The sequence below is a fragment of the Cheilinus undulatus genome, linkage group 16 (assembly GCF_018320785.1).
Source record: "Cheilinus undulatus linkage group 16, ASM1832078v1, whole genome shotgun sequence".
NCBI lineage: Eukaryota > Metazoa > Chordata > Actinopteri > Labriformes > Labridae > Cheilinus > Cheilinus undulatus.
Window position 1 is genome coordinate 32,911,523 of NC_054880.1, and position 27,107 is coordinate 32,938,629.

The 27,107-nt window shown below is 40.0% G+C and overlaps 1 protein-coding gene across 1 annotated transcript in view; it reads left to right on the forward strand.

Annotated features, from left to right (window-relative positions):
* The first annotated feature begins 16,471 nt into the window (after nt 1-16,471).
* The window catches only part of tinagl1 (tubulointerstitial nephritis antigen-like 1), a 48,385-nt gene continuing 37,749 nt past the window's right edge, over nt 16,472-27,107 (forward strand). The window contains exons 1-2 of the mRNA XM_041808201.1: nt 16,472-16,617; nt 24,236-24,546. Of these exons, the coding sequence (XP_041664135.1) occupies nt 24,243-24,546 (304 nt within the window). The 5' untranslated portion in view covers nt 16,472-16,617; nt 24,236-24,242. The remainder of the gene's footprint in view (nt 16,618-24,235; nt 24,547-27,107) is intronic.

The following is a 27,107-nucleotide window of genomic DNA, read 5'->3' on the forward strand; positions in this document are numbered from 1 at the left end:
AGCTTTTCACATCATCACTCCCCTCCCTCATTGTTAGCTATCATATTTTACTGCTGTCTTTATATCTGCACCGTGTTGCCAAACATGAGGCTTAAAGAGGAGAATAGAGAGAACTATCTGCAACATCAGCTGCGAATAAGCTTTCTTTATCTGAGGGTGGTTTTGCATTAGGAACACAGGCCCTGATCCGACTTTGATGACCGTGAAGATTGATTTGATCAGTGTGAACACAAGCATACTGCACTAAGGCATCATGCTTAGTCTGCTTAAGGAGGTGATCATGCTCTTGCATGATTTATGTGTACTCGAGCATCGTATGTGAAATATGTGAAAGCAACTGAGTACAAAGTACTTTTTAACAAGTAGAGTTGTAAAGGCAGCTCTAAAACAGCATTATCTGCAGAATGGACCTTTTTATCTACTCGACTGCATGGTGGATGTGGAGCAGGAAGAAGGGCATTGTTGGTGTCTTAAAAATGATAAAACAATCAAAGCAGCCTTCAGGATGTACTTTGGGCCAATCCCATTTCTACCCTTTAACCCTTCCACGTAGCCCTTCCCTTTGCCCCTTTAAACAGAGTGGTGAGGGGTAGGGGTGAAAACCTTCCCTTACGAAATGAGACACCACTCGATTGCTGTTCATCATCACACACTGCCAATAAAAAGCACGCCATTAGAGATGACAATAAAGCTTCGACCATCCCCGGGTTGATCTTCTCCATATATTTATACAGTTAATAGCCCTGGGTTACATTCATACATTCGGAAAATACAATACTCCAATCCGAGTAGCTAAAGATTGAATATATGAGAAAACATGAATGTATTTTCTATAATCAGTGTTGAAAATATTAACATTTATGGACTTCCTTCATATTCCATTGTGCCCTTCCAGAAGTTAACCCAGTGCATGGTGAGAAATTCATCATACCCTTTGGTTTCAAGTGTGGTCCTGAAAAATCCTTGTTTCAAGGCCTATGTTGCCCTTAGTCCTAGCCCTCCATTCAAAAGAGAATGGGGAAACCCCTTCACCTCACGTGAAAGCGCAAAACCAAGGGGAAGGGCTAAGATAAGGGCTAAGGGGTAGAAATGGGACTGATCCTTTACTTTCTGCAAGGAATATAACACATTCAAACCACATACTGTATCGCCACCTACTGAATCGGACTGTGTTTATACACAAACATGCTTGGGCATGGAATGTGAAAGCAGACCAGCGGGGTGGGGTAGTGTGGGGGTCACTCAGGAATGGTAGGGATCAATCATGCCAAATGTGAAAATCGAAGTCCAAAATTATCTGCAGCTGTTAGATAGCAGAAGTGTCAGATTGCTTTTGTGAAGGACTGTCAGATAATCGGGTTTGGTTTTAACTTTAGCAGGGCTACAGATGAAAATGATCTTCCTCCCAGTTGACAGATTTTGAAAATACAAGATGTGATAATAGTTATTGGGCTTTCATTGCATTTGAGTTGCTGGTAACATTTTCTATGCCCCTCTCTATCATGCACACTGGCATTACAATTAGTTATGATTACTGCTATAAGGCATTATAATCATGCATGCTTATTATGTGTTTATTAGGTATCTATAATGCTGTTTAATCATAGTTATAAGTATACTTATATTATGTTCAGTATGGGGGGGTTAGAAAGTGTTTAACAGTATTGTACAAGATTCACATGTGCTTGTACTGTACCCAGGGAAAGTGCAATTCTATCACTTAAGTGGGTGTACTGTGGGACTTAATTGCTCACGACTCAAGGCCATCACACATGATTTATGTACTCACACTGTATGGTCTGATGACTATGCACAACCTGAGAGCTCACACAGTGTGAATTAAGGGACAGACTGTGACAAAATTCTGTAGAGTTTCCTTTGAAAACGTCTCACACGGAGGTGGAAATCATATCCAGTCACATCCTCTCTCTCTACCCCACACACAAACAGCATCACCATCCATGTCACCTGAAAGTCTACAGGTAGAAATATTTCCTGCTCATTCATTTCCTTTATTATAATGAGGATGGGGGCGGTTGGGGCAACAGAAAGTCACTCCTGGTGTTGTCATGGTGATTGAAGTTGCTGTCTGACAGTTCCCAAAGGAAAAAATACCCCAAAGTTGAGGATTCTGCTCATTGCTCTGCTCTCACTGTGGGAGAGTCCGGAGTTGTATGACCAAATATCAAATGTGTCAGAAATTCCTCTGACCTGTCTGGAGTAGCTGGTTTCCAGCCGTGCACCTTGAAATTCGAGGCTGATATTTGCACAGTGTATGCACGGCTTTAGCCAGGATAACTGAATCTTGTTTTCCTTTGATTTTGTGTGTCGGGAGTTCTTCCCACTAGTCCTCTGCAGAAGATAATATCTTCTCATTTTCTTATCACACTGATCTATTGTTTGTAGATAGCGTTTGCTAAGAGGCCCAATAAACAAGCCAACACAAATACTCCATGACTGCACCAACTTTCCAGTCACAAGCTCAGCCTCTTGTTCCTGAGCACTGTGGTTTGTGCTTTAGATTTACAGTTGGTGGGTGTAACTATCGGATAACTTCTGGATAGAAACCAACATAAATGGAACAACATCTGGAAATCACCTCAGCAGTAGAACAAGAACTTACCTTTGTTAACCTACTGATTATACTCAGGATAAAGATAGGTGCTCTTTTGTTAAGCTGAAAATATGTTTAAAAATTAACTGTTTTTAGGCCTATGAAATTGAAGGTGTAGGGATTCATAATTTTAGAAAGAGGTTTAATTTCATAGATGGGCCCATTCTGTCAACAAGTCCTTTAACAAAACCTGAATGTGTCCTAAGGATTAAAGCTTTGAATGAATGTCTGTATGCATCAGAAATAAATGAGTGTGGAAACAAGTAAGTAGGTGAATGCACATTCAGCTCCTGGTGTAGGCAGAAGCAGAAATTAATGAAAAAAATCAGTGTAAAACAACATAAACATGTAAATAAATTCCATTCTAAAATAAAACATTACCAACATTTAAGATTAAGTGAGTGTCATGTCTACAAAACTGTCCATTTATTGTCTGTGACATCCTTGCCCTTTTGACATTTGTGGGACAGCCCAAACACCCTCCTTGTCCCTCTTCTTGAAATTTCTGTTTATCCCGTTTCAGTCCTGGTTTCCATGGTAACGGTCTGTAAAACGGCCTGACATGGAACATGATGCTGGATGTACTGCAGGCGTCCAGGAATCTCAGATCTCTGCCAGCCTGTTGTAACAAACAACAAGGGGATCTGCTCATTCGCTCCCTGCCTGCTGCCTTCTGCCCTGTAGAAACACACAACAACCTTGATCCTGCTGGTGCCTCTCTCGGTCCATTCACACCCACTTCCTGCAGCCCATGAGGCCCTCAACTGTCCCATTGTGTTTGAACACAAAACTCTGTGAGTAAACTGTAAACAAGTTCCTGGACTGAGAGAGGACTGGGAGAAAAGAGGGGGCGGGTGGACGGTCAGATGTCCAGAGAATGTCTAATGTTAGCCTAAGATAACACTCAGCTAGTCCTGAATTAACCAGGGTAAATAAATAAACCAAATCTGTCCAAACCATGAGATGTTTCCTTAGTCTCAAATTCTCCTGGAAGATCAGCGTACTGCTTGTGTAACAATTAACATAGTTGGACATGATAAACAGATGATAAATCCCAGGAGAGGTGAGGAGTTTCACCACCACCCCCGAGCGTCTGTGTTGGCCCTCAGGACCGGATTTTACTCCAAATAAAACTAGAAGTCATTCTTAAGGCCAAACCAGCCTCCACTATAGTGAGGAAAGATACTTAGAAAGAAAACAAGCTGAGTCAGAGTCATGCTGAGATGAGTCACGGCTCCTATCACCTGATAGGACATTATTTTACTGCCAAAAGGTCTTTAGATAAGTCAGCTAAGCAGAGTAACATTATAGCCTGACCTCTGAACGTGAGTGAGGTTCTGTCAGTGACAAAAGGTTTCTTATGGGAATATTTCATGTGTCTTTGTGAAATAGGTGCTGTTAGAGGGCTCACAGTTTCACTGGCTCAGATATGGGCCACATGAACAGTAAAGATGTGGTCCACATTGGGGAGGTGAATGACAGCCCAAATCTGGTCAGGGTTAGGGTGACACCCATGTCTGAACCTAAACAAAGCAAGACCTCTACCAGGACTACTCCAGGTAAGATATCTGATATGGTGGGCCTCCTATGGAAAACCTATATGAGGGAGTTTTGGTAGGGCCTTATGGCCCTTAATCTGGGTGTACACTGTGCGATTTCCAGCCAGCTCTATCACAGTTGCGGTGGAATGTCAGCTAACACTGTGTAACTGAGCTGCTTACAATGCATGACCATCATAACCTTGCAAAGCAGACGGATTTGCCTGTTTCCTTGTTTCTCACTGGCAAATCCATCTCCCAGAGCTCCCATCTGAACCATTTGGGCCCGGTTAGAAAGTGACAGGGCCAATAAGGAGTAAGAGGCTGTACCTTTGGGCGCAGCAGAGTCGTGACATAAGCAAGCAGCGGCAAGAGGCCAGTGCAATTATGGCAGAAGAGATTAGTGTGGATGCTGCTGAAGCATGTTTTATCAGAACTTGACAACATTTCTTTGTTAAAAGAAGAAAAAAGAACAGCAGTGAGTTGTTTTCTTTTTAGAAACAACAAAAGTCGTGTACTGACATGTCTACAGTTTGGATTGGATTGCTGAAGTGAAGGAGTTCAAGTATCTCTGGGTCTTTTTCATGGGTTAAGGTAGATTGACAGCTGGATAGAGCAGCATTAAGAGTTTTGCAGGCGCTGTAAAGTATTATTGTGGTGAAGAGAGAGCTGAGCTGAAAGGCAAAGCTTTTGATTTAATGGTCAATCCATGTCCCAACCCTCACCTATGGTCATAACCTCTGAGTAATTTCCAAAAGAATGAGACCAAGAGTTAAACTGGTCGAAATGAGATTCCTCAGGAGGGTGTCTGGGCTCAGTCTTAGAGATAGGGTGAGGACCTCGGACATCCAGAAGAATCTTGAAGTAAAGCCACTGCTCCTTCACCTCTAAAAGAGACAGCTGAGGTGGTTCAGGCTCCTGATCAGGATGTCTCCTGGGTGCCTTCCTGTGGAGGTCTTCCAGGCACATCCAACTGGGAGGAGACCCCAAGACAGACCCAGAACTCACTGGAGGGATTAAATTTCCCATCTGGCCAGGGAATCCCTTGGAATCCCCCAGGAGGAACTGGAAAATGTTGCTGGGGAGAGGGACGTCTGGGTTGACTTAATTCACCTGCTGCCACTGTGAACCGAATGCGGATAAGAAGAAGAAGATGAATAGATGTACTATACAGTTTGATGGTCATGCACAACCTCTGCACTTTTCAGAGTTTACGTATACCCTGTTAGCAGATCAACAGATCTAAATGAAATTCTGTGAACTTATTTACTTCTAAGGGAAAAAAATTAAAGCATTTCTAAATGCTGGTGTTGGGCCTCGACTGGGACCTTTGACCAGGCCTGTTGGATTTGTTACGGTCCACTGCGAGAGATGAGCAGCTTCAGTGAATGGTTGGATTGGTAGATGAGTGCAGGGTGGGTGACAGTTATTGAGCGATGGTGTTAAGACCACCAAGTCTGGGTCAGTCCCTATGGGGCTGGAGGGATGGATGTACCACCTGATACCTCCTCTTAGCTTGTTGTTGAAAGTAAAGAGATGACATCATGGACGAGGAAGGAGGTGTGTTATAGACGGAGGATATGAGTGGTGCTTTTTCTTTCTTTTCTCAGGAGACGAACACATCAAATATGAACGAACAGTCATGCATGACCATCTGCAGGGTCAGTGATGGTGATTTCAACACAAGATGTACAACAGTCGGGCAGTATTTTAGAATGTAACTTGCAATTCTAATGCACCATAAAGGAGTACGCATGGATGAGAAAATACAAAAGAATCAAAGCAACAAGCCTCTGCATGCTGCATGTAGTAACATCTGATATACTACATGTACAGCAGAAAAATGCTGGAGGTTTTATGTTCATAGACACCTCCAGGCACTGACTGTGGTACATGATGGGAAATCTTTGGCAATGAAGATTTACAGCTGTTTAATTTAAAGCAGTAAAGTTCCAACTATGATGTATTTAAATGGATTAATGGAGACTGCTTGATCTATTAACGTAGATGTGAGTTATCATCTATGAAATCTGTCATGACATGTCAGCAGTGAAAGTCTTGTTGGTTGTAATATTAATTTAATTGTGTGAGATTGTCCCATAATTGCATGATTATGTTCATTTTAAACTGATAGTGTCAACAAATAATGAGAAAAATAGAACTTAATAGTCCTTAAAGACCATAATTGGCCTTTTCAATTGTTTTAAAGCAAAAACATTGGTTTATAAGTGATGTTGCACAAGAGGAGCCATAATGCTGATTCGCACATCAACTGTGATTCAGATTTAGATGATAAGGTTATTCATAGACCTTATCAAGCGAAGACTGTATTTAATTTTTGCTGACATAAATGAGCTCATAGAGTTTTAGCAGTCTAATTTTCCAGTGATTCAGGACCTCTCGCTTCTCAGTCAGCAATAATCAATCTGCAAGTCTGCTGTTTCACAATCAATATGAATCTGATGTGGCAGACGCACAGATTTGTGATGGTGGGCGAGGCCACAGACTGACCTTTACGGTCGCTTTCACATCCTGGTATCACGCTGAGCAATCCATTTTTTTCATCCTGTGATGCTGAATGTGCTTGGCATGCCTGAAAAAACCTTTCTCTCTGTTTGGACAAGATCATACTATACTGACAGATGTTAGTCTTGAATATTTCCCAGCCATTTCTCCTTGAAAGAAAACATTTATATGTTTATTACTGGCACGACAAACAAGCATCAAATACGTCTATACCTTAACAAAACTTTTAGTAGCCAAATGGTTGATTTCTTGTCTTGACATCATAGTATGTACGTTGTTTATAGCAGTGGTTCTCAAATGGTCCAGCAACTCACCTCCCTGATAAAGGAAGTAGTTTTGAGTAATCTGGGATAAAAAAAGAGAGTTTAAGAATCATAACTGACAATGTTTTATGAAAGAGGATTAGTGCCAGTGGGGGAAAAAAAATTGAGATAAAGTCTGAATTTTGAGATCGATGTCAGAATTCTGAGATTAAAGTTGGAATTCTGAGATTGAACACGGAATTCTGAGATTAAAGTCAGAATTCTGAGATTGAACACAGAATTCTGAGATTGAAGTCGGAATTCTGAGATTAACCCTTTAAAGCCTGTTGTATCATTTTTGATACATACTTTAATGATACCTCTATCTAATCAATATGATCAATTAGTTTCTAAACAAAACTTCTGAATACAATCTGATAAATGGTAAAAATTCCCTCAAGTGGATTATCAGTTACCAGAAACACCTAATGTATCAAATGGGATACAAAAAATATATATGTTAAATTTTATGGAAATTTGGATTTTTTAAAATTTCAGTAGAAAGGTAAATAAACTAAAATGAGAATTTTCTGGCTGTAATTTTTGTTTTCAAGCTTTAATAGGTTAAAGTCAGAATTCTGAGATTAGAGTTGGAAATTATGAGATTAAAGTCTGAATTCTGAGATTAAAGTCAGAATTCTGAGATTAAAGTCTGAATTCTGTGATTGCAGTCAGAAGTCTGAAATTGAAGTAAGAATTCTGAGATTGAAGTCAGAATTCTGAGATCAAAGTATGAATTTAGAGATTGAAGTTGGAATTCTGAGATTAGAGTCTAAATTCTGAGATTAGAGTCAGAATTCTGAGATTGAAGTTGGAATTCAGAGATTGAAGTCAGAATTCTGAGACAAAAGTCAGAATTCTAAGACTGCAGTCTGAAATCTAAGATTGAAGTCAGAAGTCTGAAATTGAAGTCAGAATTCTGAGATTAAAGTCAGAATTCTGAGATCAAAGTACAAATTCTGAGATTGAAGTTGGAATTCTAAGATTAGAATCGGAATTCTCAGATAAAGTCAGAATTCTGGGATTAAAGTCAGAATTCCGAGATCAAAGTATGAATTCTGAGATTAGAGTCTGAACTCTGAAATTGAAGTTGGAATTCTGAGATTAAAGTTGGAATTCTGAGAAAAAAAGTCAGAATTCTGAGAGTAAACTCATAAGTCAGAATTCTAAAAAAAAAAAAAGAAAAAAAAAATCAAAATCCTGGGGGAAAAAAAGTTAAATTTTCTGGTCTTGACATTGGAATTCTGACTTTAATCTCAGAATTCTGATTTTTTCTCTCAAAAGTAAAAAAAAAACACAGAATCTGTGTCTCTTTTTTTTCAGCGTCCCTTATCCTCTTTGGTAGTGTTTCACTGTCACTCTTCTTCAGAGATTGCCCTGACATCTTCTTTCTTTCACAGTTTCTCTCAGATCTGCTTACTTCTGCACCTTTAGGATTTTCCCATCCCTGCAGTCATAACTGGAGGTGTTTTGTCTTGGAGATAAGTGGAACAAAAGCAAATGTTGGGCCTGTTTTTCATCAGAGTGAGAAGGAGAATTTGAGCCTAACTGACCTGAACTAGAGGATTATAGAGAGAAAGGGCTCTAGTATAGAAGTATCTCATATTCTGCTCTAACACTTGTTTGTCTCCATGTTTCTGTGTTGGGCGTGTAGCCTCCAAACTAAAGTACATACACTTCCATTAAATAAAACTGTCAGATGCCACAGCTGCAGAAAAAGAGGACAAACAGTCCAATGAAATTCTGATGTCCCTCCAGTTATCTGGGCTTTTCATTGACTCTGACGTGTGGGTGTTTTTACCCCAGAAACATCTAGAAGGATCCTTGATGCCACATGTCTACCGCCGGCTCATCCTTGTTTACTATCAGCTCCGGCATGTTCCTGGAACAGGAAATTCACCAGAGAGATGGAGATGGATGTGCGTCCACCACTCCTCCACCCTGACACGGTGCAGCTGGGATTCCCGGCTGAGCTGCACGGCACCATGGGAGATTATGACGCAACGGTTAGAAGAAAGAGGGGGATTGTTCCTCAGGATGAGCATGTGCTTGTGTGTTTGTGTGTTTGGCCCATGCCAAGTGTCCGTCATGTCTAATCCTAATGTTTGATTCTTTATCCTCCAGTTTCCTCTTTAAACACTTTTAAAGCCCTGTGTAGTAAACTAAAAAAAATAATCATTTAAAGTGGTTAAAACCTGAATCTGAAAAACTGTCCCTTTGAAACGTCCCCAGAGTAATGTTTAAATATGGTTTAATTCTAATATTTAGCTTCTGTGTCAGGAGACTAGAGCTTCTGCAGAGTTAAGCTGATGTTCCTGAGTCAGCTTATCCAAAGGTCTCCATTTGATAGACTATTTCAATCTGACATACAACTTCATCTCAGTTTAAAGGGATATTTCAGTATTTTTCAAGTTGAGTTGTAGAGGTACCTAGCAGTAGAAGAAGCATTAACCTGCAGTGATTTTAGTGAGTACTGATGGGGGAGTCATGGGATCCTTTCCAAGATAACAAATCAAATTTTAATATGATTTAAAGTGGTACATTTTACCCATTATTGTACAAAATATTGTTAAAATTTTGGATAAAACATAGTTATGTGAGATTTACATTTAAATGTAAGTGAAATGTACAAAAACTATTCCTAATTTGTACATGATGCTTTTGTACAACATCGTACGCTTTAACCACCTCCAGGAAAAGAGTCCGTTAGACTGGGGGCCATGGGCTGAAGAGTTTGGAAACCCCTGACCTAGAGTGACGTGCCATTATAAGAGTCGGTTACATCTATGGGCATTAAAAGTTACCGTATAGCATTACTCATCTTGCAGCCGTTGGTCAGGACTCTTTTTGGTCAAACAGGAACAAAATAAACCTCAGTCTATCTCACAACCAGATACAAACTCCTCACAGGAGCTTTATTAGTCCTGTCAGTGAACATTTGTAAGTACACTAGTTTTCAATCACATGTGAGCCTGTATTAGACCGACTGAGGCCTCTTAGTGTATATAGCCTCTATTGTTACCATGTGTGTCCTCAGCCTCCGCAGTCAGGCTATTTCTAGGAAATGAGCTCACAAACAGAAGCACTGCTGATCTGAGTCCTGGTTCCTTTTTTTTCTGCTGCCCTGAAGAATAGAGTGTCATGTTTGAACATCTGGAGGGGTCGCGCAGGCCTGAGTCACTGCAGGCCGGGTCAGGCCAAAGTGTGTATGTATCAGATGTACACATCCATGAGCGTTACAACACGCCCGCCTACAGATATGGTGAAACATATCTGTGAAAGCATTCACTGAAAATGAATCACACTCACGCTCCCATGTCTGGTGACTTCCTGATTCAGGGGTCTATTAGAGAATCTGAGGGTCCAAACACCCACACCTTCTCCTACAGAAGGTTACAATCAGCCTCTTTACGGTCAATGAAGCATCACAGCCATCCTCTTCTATACGTGACTCATTTGATGCCAGAAGTGACGCAGAATAACATTCTTTACATGTCAGCACGCCTGACTCAGGTAAGGTAAACAACACATGCAGTAACCACTGAGAAGGTGGAGACAATAAAACACAGTAAACATGGCTCAGAGCACCTTTCTCTGAAGTTGTGTAAGAGGTCTAAACCAAAATTATATGTTGTAGGAATGGGACCATGATCTCTGGAAACACCTCATTTTTATTGGTAATACTGACAAAAAATGTCTGGCAGCGTTTATCCTCTGTCATGTTTGTTGGAGACCCTGCTGAAATTACAAAAAGTGCCCCTGCTTAGTGTTTATGCTGTGCGCCCTGTCTCATTCCCCACTCTCTCAGCTCATGTTTTGGACTCAGCCCACTGTCCTGTCTCTAAATAAAGGACAAAAATGAGTCTTAAAAAGGATGTTCAGAAAATATCCTACAGGGTTTTAGACCTTACAAAAACATCCAAAGACAGCTGACTCAAAAGGAATTTCTAATATTTGGGATGTTAGAAAACTATCATGGGGCCATAAGTGACTTAAAAGGCCCAAGTGAAAGTGTTTGCATGTCAAAGTTTAAGGCAATAATAGATGTTTCTGAGTGGGGTTGTAAGAGGTGCTTGTCAATACTAAGGGAATTAGCAGCAGATGCTGGTCAGCATGGCGGCCTTAAGGAGAAACTGGACGATTTTCACAACAGAGGGGGTCATCTGTCATTAGGTCTGACTGCATCTACATGGTAAACATTTTCTGCACATTACTCTCAACAAACCACTTTTTTTTACACTCTTCCCAACCACAACTCATCCATCTCTCGTCCTGCAGATGGCCCCATCTCTACAGCCTAGTCTTAATGCTGGCCTTCCCTGTAAAGCATCTGAAGCCGCTGTTTGTATGTATGCTGCTCTATGAATTAACTTACCTGTGTCTATCTCTATGTGAAGGACATTTGGACATATTTTACAGTATTATAACAGGCCAATGTGCAAATGTCTGTCTGTCTGTCTGTCTGTCTGTGTGTATGTATTATGTATGTATGTGTGTATGTATGCATGTATATATGTATGTATGTATGTATGTATGTATGTATGATAGATAGATAGATAGATAGATAGATAGATAGATAGATAGATAGGTAGATAGATAGATAGATAACACTATTATCATATCATATCATCATATGTTTTGAAATGCTCACCTTTCCCAGTGGGTCACATGATTTCCTTTTCCTCAAGTATTTAATTAAATGAAGAAAAAAAAAATAACGGAATTGAAAAACAAAAATTGGACCTCTTTTTAAAAAATGTTATTTGTTTTTCTGTTTTTGTGACCACAATGAAAATGACTAACCTTGCAAAGCAGATGGATACTCCCGTTTCCATGTTTCTTACTGATGAATCCATCTCGCAAAGCTCCCGTCTGAACTGTTTGGGCCTGGTAAGAAAGTGACAGGACCAATCAGCAACGGCATGACATAAGCAAGCAGCAACAAGCCACCGGTGCAATTATGTCAGAAGACATTAGTGTGGATGCTGCTAAAGTGCCAGTTTTATCAGAACTTGATGAAATTTCTTTGTTAAGAACAAAGAACAGCAGTGAGTTGTTTTCTTTTCAAAAACAACAAAAGTCGTGTACTGACATGTCTACAGTTGCCATGGTTTGCATTATGCTGTTCCCTATAGAGTTTAGTCCTTGGAAGGGGTGTAGCTCGAGAGCGGCTACGTCACATGTTTTGTTGGGCCATAAAGATGTGACAGACAGAACGTTCATCCAGTCACCCTCAAGGTTTTTTTTTCAAAGGCTCTGCCCTTTTCCAAACGCTGTCTATGAGTGGTTTTCCAGATGGATGTGTTTCATACATCTATCTGGCATTGTCGGGTTAGAAAATGACCATTTATGGTCAAAAACAGAAAAACGGAATAATAAAGAGTTTCTCACATTTTTTTGAGTCTGGTTTCAACCAGGAAATGGATCTGCCAGAAAATACACTGACCAAAACAGGACCAAACATTCATTTTTCAAAAAGTGTGTTACTCCAGAAGGCATATGTTCATTTTATTTTAATCAGTTTTCCAACATGGAAAGCATGGAAATTGGGAAATTTCTCAAGAAATGACCTTGATACTTTTGGAAAACAAGCATTAGTATCCAAAGAAAAGGAGATAAATAAGTTGAAATCTTGACTAAAATTCCCAAATTTACTAATTATCACAGGAAAACTAACTAAAAAAGGGATTTGGGATGTATGCCAGCTAAGGGATTCCATATGCAATGGACTTTTTGCCACTTTTTTCCAAGGCACCCACTAGAAACACCTCTGTGACCCATTTTTGGGTCCCGACCAGCCAGTTATGAACAACAGCTATAGATCACTGTAACAGCTACCCATTTAACCCTTAGAAGTCTGCTTTGCCATTTTGTTGATACTTTTCTTTTTAAAATAAAACCACAGAAAAATAATACCATTCTTGTGTTTGGTATCATTTTTTCTACACAATCTCAACTATTTTAATTTTTAACCTACTGGATTAGATAAAGGACCCCAAAACGGATTTCTAAAAATTGTTGTTTTAAGCAATTTATCATCATTTAAAAAAACAGAAATGAAAAAATGCTGAAACTATGAAAAAATGACCAGTGCCAGTCCTGTACAGTATGGCTCGCTGTCCCCTATGTGTAAAATGATTTTTATATCAAATTCAAATGATCATATTTCCTGTTTTTCCCAGCCTATTGATATCAGACAAAAACTGAACAAAAGCTTAAAAATCACACTCTTCACACTAAGTGATGGCAATGCAAAACGTGTCTTTGCTTTCATGCTATCATGGGACAAAAATAGCGCCTGAGGACATCATGATTTTGAACTCCTATGGGTTCATTTCTTTACCTTCAGTTTATTCAGCTCCTGAAGATCCCCTTACACAGTCAGACAGCCATATATCATCCAGAAACGTCACATAAAATTAAAAAAATGAGACATCATCCTGTGTTTTCTGTCTGAAACATGTAGCCTTAAGCCTGCATGTTTTTCTTGTCTGTCAGCAGTGAGCTTGTAGTAAACCAGCGGCTTATATACCATCTACTATCAAAAGAAAACCCATCTGAATTCTGTCATGTTAAACGGGTTCTTTAGTGAGCTCCATAAGCCTGATGGTAGTTTTGACTAATTTTTCAACAAGTCCAAATAGAGGAAGATTATTTCTTTACTGGACCAGAATCTCATGGTGCTAAAATATTAGAATCAAAGTTTGCTGTTGTAGCACATCATCCATTATTGTAACAAGAGGACAGTTGGGATTACAACATTCTCACTATTTTAGTCATTACTGATTTGCCTTTATGATTCAGAACAGCATTTGTAATAATATTTTTAGATTAGGTAAAAAATCAACCAGTCCCCATGAATGTTGTAAAATGAGGTCACTTCTCATCTTTACTAAATGTTCTTATTAATTTGAGCTTTATTGGACTCTGTTTAGCTCACGTTCTCCATTGTCCTGAGGATTTTTGGAACGCCTTTTCTTCTCTGCCTGTCTGTCTTCACAGTAACCACAATAAGTGATTTAGCCTGTAGCTTATTGATCAGCTCGGTGGGGGGGTCTGCAGCACAGCTGTGTCTTTGGGGACCACCATGGCAGCGTGCTCAACACCTATTTAGCATTCTCATTTAGGAAACAAAAACCTAAAAGAAGACATACTCTTAACAAGAGTTATTTATTTGCTTCAGACAGTGTTTTTAAAGCTCCTGTGTTGAAATTTTAGCTTGTTATGAAATGAAAAGTGATGCCTTTTTATAATTTATTAAAGCAACTACGACAATAAGTAATAAAACTGATTATTATAATATCATACCTTTGAATGCTGGTAACCTTTTGCACAGCACTGGTGCTAGATGACACTACTACTGCAAGATAAAGATTGATCTTACACTTTATACTCAGGTGGCATGTGTTCACAAAGTCTATGAAGTTGGCCTCTCCTGAAAGAGGCAGAAGGAGAGTTAAAAAAACACTATATGACAATAAGAATAGCAGATAGGGAAGACTTGGCTTCACACAGAAAAGAGATCAGACTGATTGAATGAATATCACACAGTGAAGAACACAGGATCTTACCCTTCATTTATGTACTGTCATGTGCACAAGTTTTAGGCATGTAGGGCACTAAGGATTTGTCACAGGGCCCAGAGGACCAAGACTGGGGGGGGGGGGGGTCAAGTATGACACAAGTCATTTCAATTTTATCTCACTTTTGACCTTTTAAACTCCGAACTTTGACTTGTAACCCCATATTTTGACCTTTTAGACTCAAAATTTAAAACTTTATCTCATATTTGGACCTTAAAAGCTCATGAATTTGAATTTTATTTAATAGTCTGACTTTTAAAACATGATTGGGACCAACTATTTCATATATTTGTAAAACATTATTTGACACTTAATTCATTTTTTGACCTTTTGAACTAATAAGTTTGACCTTTTATCTCATATTTTGACCTTTTAGGGTCACAATTTGAAGTTTTAAGCTGAATTTTGACATTTTTAACTTAATTATTTCAAGTTTTATCTCCCATTTTGACCTTTTTAACTCCTAACTTTGACTTTTAACCCAATATTTTGAACTTTCAGACTCACAATTTAAAATTTAAATTTTTATATTGACCTTGAACAATTAAGTTTGGCTTTTGATCTCATGATTTGACCTTTTAGGTTCACAATTTGAAATTTGAAATTATAGTTCGACCTTTTTAAGTCAGTCATTTCAAATTTTATCTCACTTTTGACCTTTTTTACTCCTAACTTTGACTTTTAACCCCATATATCTTTACCTTTAAGACTCACAATTTAAAATTTTAACTCATATTTTGACCTTTAACACATGATTGTTACCTTCTATGTTGTATATTTGCCTTTTGAAAACATTATTCTGACATGTAATTTTGTGTTTTGACCTTTTGGACTAAAAAGTTTGACTTTTTATCTCATATTTTGAGCCTTTTAAATTTTGACTTTTTGCATTCTCAAAATCATTAGTCACCATTGTCAAGTTTTTTCCCCATAATTTCTGCTGAAAATAAGGTTGACAGTTTCTGGTAAATTTTGTCCCTCTTAGGCTCTCAGGTCAGACCCAAATTCAGGATCTGGCCCCTGCTGTGATTAAGATTGATACCCCTGCCCTTGGCCATGCTTTTCTCTCTGTTATTTTTCCACAGATTATTTTCTGATGCCCCTGGTAAAATGCAAGGACATCCAGAACATGACAGGGGTTGTGTAAATCCTCCTTTTCTGACTCCTGGACTCTTTGCCCTTCAGCACTGTCTTCACTGGCAACACCAGAGGATGGAGCTTGCTTAATATGTTGATTCATGTAAACTAAATTATTTAATGTAAAAAGGGGGAAAAATGAGTATGATTTTTGTTCTGTTTTTCTACATTTTTTTAAAGCCTGAGCTGTTATGAAATAGAAACAAATGACATAAACAGATTGAGGACTAGTCACACGTGGATCAGGGATGGAGAAAACATCCTTAATATTTTGTTCATTCAGAGTTCTCGTCCTCCCAAAAAACATCCTAAACTCGACCCTAGAGGGTCGTTTGAAACTTTCTAGAAGCTGGGAGGCTTCCTCTGGCTATCCCAGAATTCCTGGCTGCCTGCAGGCGTAGAAACGCCACCTTTGACCACTAGATGGAGGCTAGATCAGCAGTGTGTATCACAGAAGCAGAAGCAGATTTGACCCTGCAGGGGGGACGTAAAAATACAGAAGGAAGGAAGCTGCTGTTAGAGAAAGTGGCAGAGGAGAGAAGACAAAGTGAAGTCAGAAGAGTCTGCAGACTATTTCACTTTCAGATTGGAGGCGTCAGTCTGATAGGAGAAGCGTGAAGAGATAGCAGACCTGAAGGAGTGAGTGCTACAGAGAGTGAGAGAGGGCAGAGACTGGAGGGCGAGGGGGGGTCGAGGCTGGGGGAGTGGTTAGCTCCTGCCGCCTGCCTGTATATAGAGAGGGGAGATTGTGACAGAGCAGATCCTGTGAGAGTGAAAGAGAGAGACAGAGAGGGAGAGGAGGGACAGGAGAGGGAAAGAGAGACTGACCTTTTACTGCCACCTGTGAAGAACTGACCCCAGACTTCTGCTGATTTTTCTTTTGGATTACAAAAGCAGGATTTCTCTGTCAACTCAAGGTAACAATAGCTTTTATTTACACTGAACTTCCACTTTACAGCAGCTTTCTTTGATACAAGGCAGGTGCAGCGAGATGATCTCATGTTAAAGAAATATCCCTGATTTATGGACACTTTACCATCACATGCTGGATCAGAGCTTAGTTTAGCCAAAGATTTTTTTTTCTGTTACACAATATTGACCTTCAGGGTGTGATTTTGAGAGCACAATATTTAACATGTTATTAATAGCTCTGAGAAAATGAATGGAAACTGGTGTTTCTTTCTGCCAGAGGTTGTTGAGTTCACTGCTCACAATGAGCCTCTTTTCCCATCATTCACCTGTCCTACAGACCACATTAGACACCTGTAGTTTTTTTTATAAATGTCCTCAGCTTTACCCCCAACCTCGTGGGTGTTTTCAAAAATAAGTCTGACAGATAAAAGTCAAGGACTGTACACAGAGGGAAATGGAGCTGAAAGAGCTTTTGTGCAGAGACACACTCTGAGCCAAGATGCCTGAATTATCTGGTGGGTGGTGCACGGATATCTGGGCTTTAGCGGTGCAAAAAACTTTCAGGATAGTGGAGTCAGAGGACGTGCGCACTGTGAATATACACTGATTTAATCAACAAATTACAACACAGAAACAAGCACTTACCTCCTGGATATTTCTAACATATCCAAGTTATGATAGATGATTTAATATCTGTGTTGAAAGCTACTGGGACGAGCTTTGAGCTAGTAATGTAACAGACTAAAACTAATAAGGACACTTATTAATGACTTAAGAAAGCAAAAAAAAAAAAAAAAAGACTATCAGAGAGACAAAGCTTACTCTGCAGGTGCTTCAGTTTTATTGTCTGCCACACCTGTCACAGGGTAGGTGTCTATTAAAAACCAGGGTTCCTGCAGATCCTTGAAAAGTCTTGAATTTAGAATTTAAGGCCGTTAAAGGTCTTAAAAAGTTTGATTTTTCCCAATGAGAGGTCTTGAATTTTAGAAGGCACTTTGACTACGATGTGTCCTTATTCATTATAGCCAACCTTATTTAAACATCTTCCTCTAAAAATTTTTTTGCATGAATATTCTCCAGAATTCAGGGAATTCAGTGATGGATGATCCCAGACCCCTGTCTGATTTGATTCAACTCACTGTGATTAAATACACCCTGTACTGTGAAAAAAACACCAGTCCAGTCCTCCAACATCTGGGCTACCTGCTGCCGGCTTAAACATCTGTACAGCCCACCCTTATTCTGACAGCTCTTCCCTGACTAAAAGCTTTATTCTGCTTTTAAATAGTTAAATTGTTTAGAATCAGCTCAGCACATCTGCTATAGTGTATATGATTAATGTCACCATAAGGCATGTTGATGGAATAGAGACATTAAATGTGCCAGAAATCATCAAAATTGGGCATTTATTACCAAAAACAATTGATTTGCCCAATACCATCTGACATTTCATAATCTCTTAGATAAATCAGAGAATTCAGCTCTGGTCCAGTTTTACAGAGAGATCTCATTTCCCTGTCACTGTTGACTGTTAACGGTGCAAAAAGCGGTAGTACTTTTTTCAGTTCAGGTCTCAAAGTTTTTAAAAACTTGTCAGGGTGAGATTTTTAACTAAAAAACACCACTCAGGTCTACAAAGGCGAAGATCACAAGATATACTGTGCCAATCTTTTCTCTGTAGCAATCATCAAAAAATTCAACCTGAAAGTTTCTTACAGTGGTTTAAAAACTGTGCATCTGCAAAACTGTGTTTCTGTTCAATTTTGATCCTTATATCCCTAAACTTAAGTCAACAATAGCTGACCTGATCCCAATTATGATAAGCAGAAAACAGCTGAACTGACCCTTTATTCTCATTAAATCCCAGTGTTACTAAAAATCAATCAGGCTCTAATTAAAGCCATGAGACACAACTTTAACAAGGCACTCAAACTTCTAAAACTCCTCTTGTGTTATGTGTGTATTGATGTTTTTATGTGTTAGAGTGTGTATGTGTGATATGCTAATGGTTTATCTGTGTGGGATCAGTTGCCCAGCTGCAGCTGTCTGCAGCATTAAAGAGCCATATGGCAGCTTCTGTACCACTCATTTTCATTACACTGAGCGTGCTCAGGCTCACTGTGATATATGAAGAAAAACGTAGGAACTAGGGCTGTCAGAGGATGACTTTTTTTATACAAACTGGATCTTTCTGTCTTAAATTGACCTCCAGTTTGTATACAACTGAGACTGAAGATCATAGCCACAGAAAAAGGAAGTTGCTAAGTAAAAAGAGGAAAAGTAACAAGGCCCCCCCAAGACCTGCCAAGGAAAAAGCCGATTTTAGCTTCTTTAAATACAGAGCCCTCTTTATGACCCATGAAAGTGAATCAGATTATCAGATTATTATTCTGATATAATCAAATCAATTTTTTTTTAAATTTGTATATGGTTAATTTCTAATGCTAATGTAAAAGCTGCTGTGGAGTTGCCACTAGATGAAAAAATGTAACTATGTTTGGTCTTAAACAGACTTTTTAAATAGTACTTAGCAGCAAATATTCTAAATAGCCCTTTAAACCTGCTGAAAATGTCCTGATCTGCATGTTCACACATGTCCCTCACAGCAGGAGGTTTTCCAGCATTTATCCCGTCAATGAAGAAGAATTGGGGACAAATATTAAGGGGCAAGCAGAAAGGATTTCAGGGTAAAGCCAGAGTACTCTATTCATTCCCATCTTCAGCTCACCTGAGACATTTTCCAGAGTTTGGTGCAGGTGTGAATGGGGCTAATATGTGATTGCTTTTCCTGTTAAAAGAAGCATTTTTGTGATGCATGAATCAGACAGTGGGCTGCACAGGGGTGTGGGGGCTAGCACTCTTCCTTTACAGCAAGAGGGTCCCTGGTTCGCCTCCCAATCAGGATCTTCTGTGCAGGGTTTGTATGTTCTCCCTGTGCATGCATGGGTTCTCTCCAGGCACTCTGATTTCTTCCCACTGAGACATGCTCATCAGGTTAATTTGTGCCTCTAAATTGGGTGAGACCGCCTAGTCGTTTGTCTCTATGTGTCAGCCCAGGGTGTACCGCGCCTTCACCCAATGACAGGTGGGATGGGCTGCGGGCCCCCACAACCCCAAATGGGATAAGCTGTTGGATGTATTGATCAAAATCAAAGCTGACTACCTCATCCACAGGGGGCGCCAAAATCAACACAGAACAAGACTTCTTTGATGAGCTTTAATTAGTTTAAACGAGCTACATGAGTCTCTAAGTATGGGGAAGTTATAGATTATGGCACAGACACCAGCCAGTGTGATGTGTTTTTTACACCCTCAGTTTGACCTGAAGGCCTCAGCAGCCCGTCGAGCAGACTGCTGGGTGTTTTATTGCACTGCTGCTCACAGTCTGCCACAACAAAACAGTTGTGTGAAGGAGGAGACCAGCCCATCCCATGCTGCCATATGCTCCAGAGTGTGTGTGGGATGTGTGAGTGTGGCAACTAAAGGCACAGTCATGCAGAAAACAGCGCAGCAAAGATCTTTCCGGAGCCCCTGCTTTATGTGCAGAGTGTCCATTGTGCCCTGAGATCTGATTGGTTAATTAATGATGCTATTTATGTAAGCAGAGGGTCGACCCCTCCGTCTTTGTGTGGCCCTCACATCCATCTGGTAACCTGAGACCGGCACACAGACAGGCCTACATGTGGATTATTGTTTGACCTTTGTTAAACCTGCAAGTGAGAGTGAGAAGCTCGCTCTAATCCTGATCATTAAAGGTGTTATGTAGGAAGCATTTATGGTTATATAAGAGAATAACTAGAGTCATTATTAGAAGCAATGAAGGAACGGTATCACTGACACTGCAGCTATGTTCAGTTTCATCACTTTATATCAAAATGTATTGTATAGCACCTTTCACAGAGCTTTACTACAGTTAAAATAAAATGAGAACAAAATAATAACAAAGCATCAAAAATATGAAAACACAGAAAAAATGCAAATGACAAAATGAGTGTTTTGGATGTTCAAACACAACCTTATTTTTTAACAAACCTGAGGGACCACAAGAAGACCCTGATCAGAGACCTGAGGGGTCAACTGGGGATGTAGAGGCTGAGCAGGTCAGAGATATACCAAAGCCCCTGCCTATGCAGGGGCTTTTATAGAAAAAAAAATGAATGAATGAATTTGGAATCTGAGTGGGAGCCAGTGTGAGTGATGTCAGTTGTCCTGCTGAACCCAGTCAGCAATCTTGCAGCAGAGAGGATTTATGCAAGCAGGTAAAAAGAGAATTACTATAATCAATCTGGGAAGAAAAAAAAAGTATAGACGAGAATTTCTAACTCACCTTGAGTCACAATATATTTCAGTCCAGTCATGCTTCTTAAATGAAAGAAACAAGATTTGCTCAGTGATTTAACATGTTGATGAAAAAGCAATGGATGATCAAAAAATTACCCAAGATTTTAAGGAGTTTCTTTAAAAATTTGATGGCAGGGAACCAAAAACTTTCACAACATTGGAGAAGATGTTTTCTGAGGCAATAATAGGGATCTCACTTTATCAGTTCATAATCATTACTCATCCAACACTTATGGCAGTCAAACAGTCAGGAAACACAAGTTTATCAGCGCCATCAGTAAGTTTAAAATGTATTATAAGGAACAACCCAAAATGATTATAAGCATATCACCAGATAAACAGTGAGTTTAAAGCTGTGGTATGTAGTAAGGTTAATTTATTTGTAAAAATTAAGACCCTATATTCTCTTCATGGTGTTTTACTTTCAGTTTGTTTTGATTTTGGCACCCCCTGTTGAAAAAGCAGTATGTCTGAATCTGATTTGATTTGTCCCCCTCTTTTTCCTTCAGTTAAAATCCATGTAATAAGGGACTAACCCTCACTTACATATATGCTTCAGTCCACTTTGTGTCTGCTTGATGCAAAATTAAAGCTCCTGTGATTGTCTCAACTTTAGCACCCTCCAGTGGTGTAGTGCAGGGCATGTGTAGGTATACGCACTCATGTTTTAGTCTGCATATAGTATTACGATTTTTCAGTCCCCTTTCAGGCACATCTTGCTGAATTTTTTTGCAAAGGTTTGACCTACCTTACTCTGCCACTGGTACCAATCATTGTTGTTAAGAATATCAGGATAAGCCAATCAGAGACAGAGTAGGGTGGGTTCCCTCGGCTATCTTGCAATGCTAATGGCGCCGTTGTGACTTCCTGTTGTCAAGCAGCAAAAGTTTTTTGTCCTGGTACAAATGTTAAACAGCTGGTTTTAGGTGTTCCAAACATTCAAAAGCAGTCTGTAACACAGGCGGTGTATCTTTTGCAGGATGGTTCAGTGAAAACAAATATGGAGCATAAATCAAGTGTACCCACTTCTGCAGGAACCACTGGCACCTCCTGTAGAAGTCTTACTGCTGATCTTACTTTGCACATTTTCTGTTTTTCTTTTTTTTTCAAATATCCACAAAGTATTCAGACCCTCTTCTCCTTTCAGTTTTGCTAAGTTGCAGCCTGATGCTTCAGCCTAAAACCTTTATTTTTATTCTCATTAATCTACACGTAGTTCAAGGAAAGTAAAATAAGAATTTTAGAAAATTGTGTACATTTATTGAAAGTAAAACTGAAATATAAGATAAGATAAACTTGTATTGATCCCCTGATTTTCAAATGTCCCCCCGATGAGGGATCTGCTGTAACAAGCTGCTACTCACGCCGCGCTGGATATTAGAGTATAAAACAGATATCATATTGACCTAAGTAATCAGACGCTTTGCAAACACACTTGAACTTTGTCAGGGGTTCCCCAATTACTCTGAATTTTTCTGAGATGTTTCTACACCTTGATTGGAGTCCACCTGTGGAAATTGTTTGGACATGCTTTGGAAAAGCTCTAACCTCTCTGCATGAGGAAAACATATGAACGCTTGCTAGGCTTTTACACAGTCTTTTTTGTTGCAAGCTCAGCAGGCTTTCATGTGTTTTGCACTGAGAGGATCTTCTATCTATCCACTCTGCCTTAAAGCTTAGATCAGTGGAAGACTGCAGTGATGGTTGTCCTTCTGGAACTTTGTCCCGTCTCCACATAGGATCTCTGGAGCTCAGTCAGAGGGACCATCTGGTTCTTGGTCACCTCTCTTACTAAGGCCTTCCTCCCCTTATTGCTCAGTGTGGCTGGGCGACTAGCTCTTGGAAGAGAATCTAATGGAGGTCGCTGGGGTGGAGGAGGGTTGTAGGGGGCACACTGAAATAACAGTCCTATTTGTACCAAACTTCTTCCATTTGAGAACTCTGGAGGCCACTGTGCTCTTGGGAACCTTCATCACAACGGAAATGTTTTTCTAGCCTTCCCCAGACCTGTGCCTGTCAACAATCCTGTCTCTGAGCTCTGCAGGCAGTTCCTCTGACCTCATGGCTTGGTTTTTGCTCTGGTATGCATTGTCAGCTGTGAGGCCTTTCCAAATCATGTCCAATCAGTTTAATTTACCACAGGTAGACTCCAATCAAGGAGGAGAAACTTCTCAGCAAGGATCTAGAGAAATGGGGGAACCTGAGCTAAATTATCATTGTTGATGGAAAGGCTGTCAATGCTGTATTTCAGTTTTCAAAATTTTTAATACATTTGCATGAATGAACTTTATAACTTATCAAAAATTCTAGCAATGTCAAGAACTCCTCATAATAGCCTTGAGGCATATACAATCATGAACATAAGTGTTAGTATTTGATGTAGGGGGCCAATGTAAGTCTGAGGCTAATTTTCCTCTGCAGTCTGAGCTGATGATCAGATGATCGTTGGCTCATGTGGCTGTGCTAAAAAGACATGCACTGTATGTGTGTATTTCCCTCCGCCCCTGCATTAGGATAAACTTCATTATCACTGAGGTCCATTAAATCTGCTGTAACAGTTTTCCTCCAGTGTGACTGATTAGTCCTGACAGCAGGACATTACTTATTTCCGTGCCTGTGATAACAAACTAATCTTGGCTGATAATGTCCCCTCCCTCTCTCTGGGAACTGCACTGCTGTGTTTCTGTTTAAAATATTTAATTGCAGAGTGACTGGAGCTCAGATGGGTTTATGTGCATATGAAAGGCAAACATTAATATAATAGCAGTGCAGGATGCAAATACCTGCACTTATGAAGGTTTAGTGTTGAAGAAAGGAACTGCATACATATTTAGTCATTTCACCTTTCACCTTAAGATCTGAAGTGACCCTGTCATACATCAGCAGACATATTTAAAGACCTCTGTTTCTTACATTGAATCCTTGTTTTCCATCACTTTCTTGCTAAGCGTATTTTCATATTTAGCTGCTGTTTGTCTTGGCTGCTGGAAGGGAAAACTGGAAAAAAATAAGCTGATGATCTCCAAGTATCATGTGGGACTTCTTGCTGCAAGCTCTATTTTAGTGTATCTTCAGTGTGTATTACTGAGGGTGTGTTGTGTGACTTACATTGCAGGGATAAGGCTGAAGAGTGAGCTGGCAGCAGTCATAACCTAATAAAGCTCTTCCCAGTGTGGCCTATTCACCTCTCAGTTTGTGAAGTGTGAAGATTTCCACCTTATCAAAATAAAAGCCCTGAGAAGAACAGTCTTTTAAGATCTTCTATCTCCTTTCTTCACACAGACCCATCATGAAGCTCCTGTTATTGTCCATGGTGGCATTGCTCCTTTTGGTGGAGGAGAGCTCTGCAGACAGAATCCTGTCCAGGAGAACCAAAAGGGAGCTTGCAAGTCCACTCCACATCGGTGGCATCAGGGACCCGTATGGCTCATACTGCCAGAGGAGAGGAGGCTGCTGCCCCGGCAGAGACGACCTGTGCACGGTCCCCTACCTGGACACCATCTGCTACTGCGACCTGTTCTGCAACCGTACAGTGTCCGACTGCTGCCCTGACTTCTGGGGTCACTGTTTAGGCGTGCAGCCGCCTTTCATCGGTAAGGGAAGGGTGCAGAAGCCCCCGTGTTTGTGTGGGTTTTGTTGGAGGGTGTGTGGGCCTGTCACAGTTAGTCAGGATCATTCAGACAGCAGCACAGACACCCCACTGGAAGACTTTGTGCTGGATTATAGTCAAAAGCTGCAGGACACCTTAAAATTAATGGCAATTACAATGCATTTCAGCTTCTTTGTTAACTCACACAAAAGAGGAATAATAGGGATTAGGGGAAAGGTCGATTGGCAAGCTTAAACCCCCAAGTTTATCCTCTTTTTGTTTAGGCAACACAAGGGAGTTAAAAAATCAAAATAAGGTATAAATTTTGGGTAAGAAGAAGAGCAAAACTACCTCACTTGCCCTCCTTAAAAAAAGGTAAGTGGGAGACTTACTGCACAGCTAGCCCACTGGACAACAGGTGGACTCCCCACACAGCCATAGTGCCATTCAGTCTCTCCAGGCAGAAGTGTAAAATGTGCCAACAACAGCATAGACCTACCTGAGAACAGTGCAGGGAACAGTAGGCTTCTTATTAACCCAGACAGAGGGAGGGCGGAGGGGTGGATGGAAGGATGAATGGAGGTCAGGAGAAAGAATGTGGACTATGTGGAAGGAGGAGGTGTAGGAGACACAGACAGCGGGTGCAGGATGGGAGGCTGAGGGGTGGGTGGATGCAGGTACATGCTCCCTTAGGTGGGACTGAATCACTGACGCATGCATACAAGCGTGCATGCTGAATCATTCTCATATGAAACCATGCACAGGTCAACAGAACTCCACCATAAAAATTCCTTCCCTGTCAATGTGTAACTTTCTGCACCTTTGCAGAGGCCGGGCTGTGATAGGCAGAGGGAGACAGTTGTGACAGAGGGGACGGGTATCAGGGAGCCTCAGTCGTATATCACGGTCTCAGTTCTAGGCCCCATACCAGAGGGAAAAGAAACCTGCACAGACTGTAAATCCTCAACCAGCTCTTGTCCTAAATTCCATATGAAATTCACACTGACAGCACCTAAATCAACTCGTAGATAAACCTGACTGAGAATCTGTCGCCAAGTCAATATAGTTTTTACACTCTGTAAGTGAGCAGGCAGCTGTAAAAGCATGTCGATTATGAGTGGTGGACTCCACTGACTTTTTAACACAGCTGCTACTTAAAATGAGGCTGAATGCTGTTAACGTTTAAGTCATATTGATATAGAATATAGTGTAAATGAAAAAACGCTTCAGCTCTTTGTAATTTACTGACAATAGAAGATGACTGAAAGTAAAAATTAGGCTGGTTCATTGAGTTATATAGTCTTATATCAAGTTTAAACATTTCAACCCATTAGCTATGTGCACACTAGTTAGCTGCTTTAAATGTATGTGATAAGCTGAAAAAGTCCTAATGAGGTTTCCCTCATTTATTACTACGCTGACGATCATGTAGTTTAGAGTCTGATCTTTCAAGTGTCATTGAGAACTACCTGTGATGGTTGCTACAGGCTGTGGTGGATTAAACATAGAAGATGAGGAAAAAACTATTCAAATTAAAAGCAACAGAGAAATGAACCGTGTTATATCTCCTGAGAATGTTAAAATAATACAACAGAATAATGAACATAATATCAATCAATCAATCAATCAATCATTGTTTGTATAGAGCCAATTCATAACCAAAGTTATCTCAAGACACTTTACATAGAGGGCAGGTCTGGACTGTCTCTGCTGTTGCCTATAATAGACCAGCATTAATCTTGAATAATATGCGAAAAGACTATACCCTATTATAATACAGACCAGTGTTAATCACCATGAGCACAGCACTAGCAGTATTTATCCCCATTACAGTGACCACTGTTTCCTTTAATGGGCAGGCAAGACTCATGTTGTTGTTTTTTTTTTTTTGTTAAAGGCCCAATATATATATATATATATTGGGCCTTTTCATGCCTTTACTGGATAGCTGAGGAAACAGGGACAAGAGTGGGGGAGAGACATGCGGCAAAGGGCCTCAACAAATGGAAGATAAATTCATGGCAGTTGTGAGCTCCCATTTTGAAGGATATTGGTACAATTAGTATCAGCATTAGTAGCTAGGATGGTAATGAAATAGAGGGACTATTAAGGATAAATAGCAGTATAAATAGCAGCATATATAGCAGTAAATTAGTATTGTTCTTAGGTTTAATGATACAGTTTTAGTAACGATTATAGAAGTATGAATGATGTTTATAGGTGAAGCAGTGATCGCCGTAACAGAGAAAGATGTATAAAATATAAATATAATACTTATAATACCACCAAACCAAGGTTACAGATGAATCTATGCAGCACAGGGGCCAGAAATAGAGAGAGAGGGAGGGAGAGAATGTGCTATGACACCCCCCCCCCCCAACCCTACCTATACGCTTCATCAAAGAGGAAAGTTTTAAACCTACTGTTAAAGAGAGAGTGTCTGCCTCTTTGACCCTGACAGGTAGATGATTCCAAAGAAGAGGGCCCTGTTAACTGAAGGATCTACATCTATATTTATGTCTGAAGGATAAACTGTAGGTGTACTTTACAGCCTTTTAAAGTTTT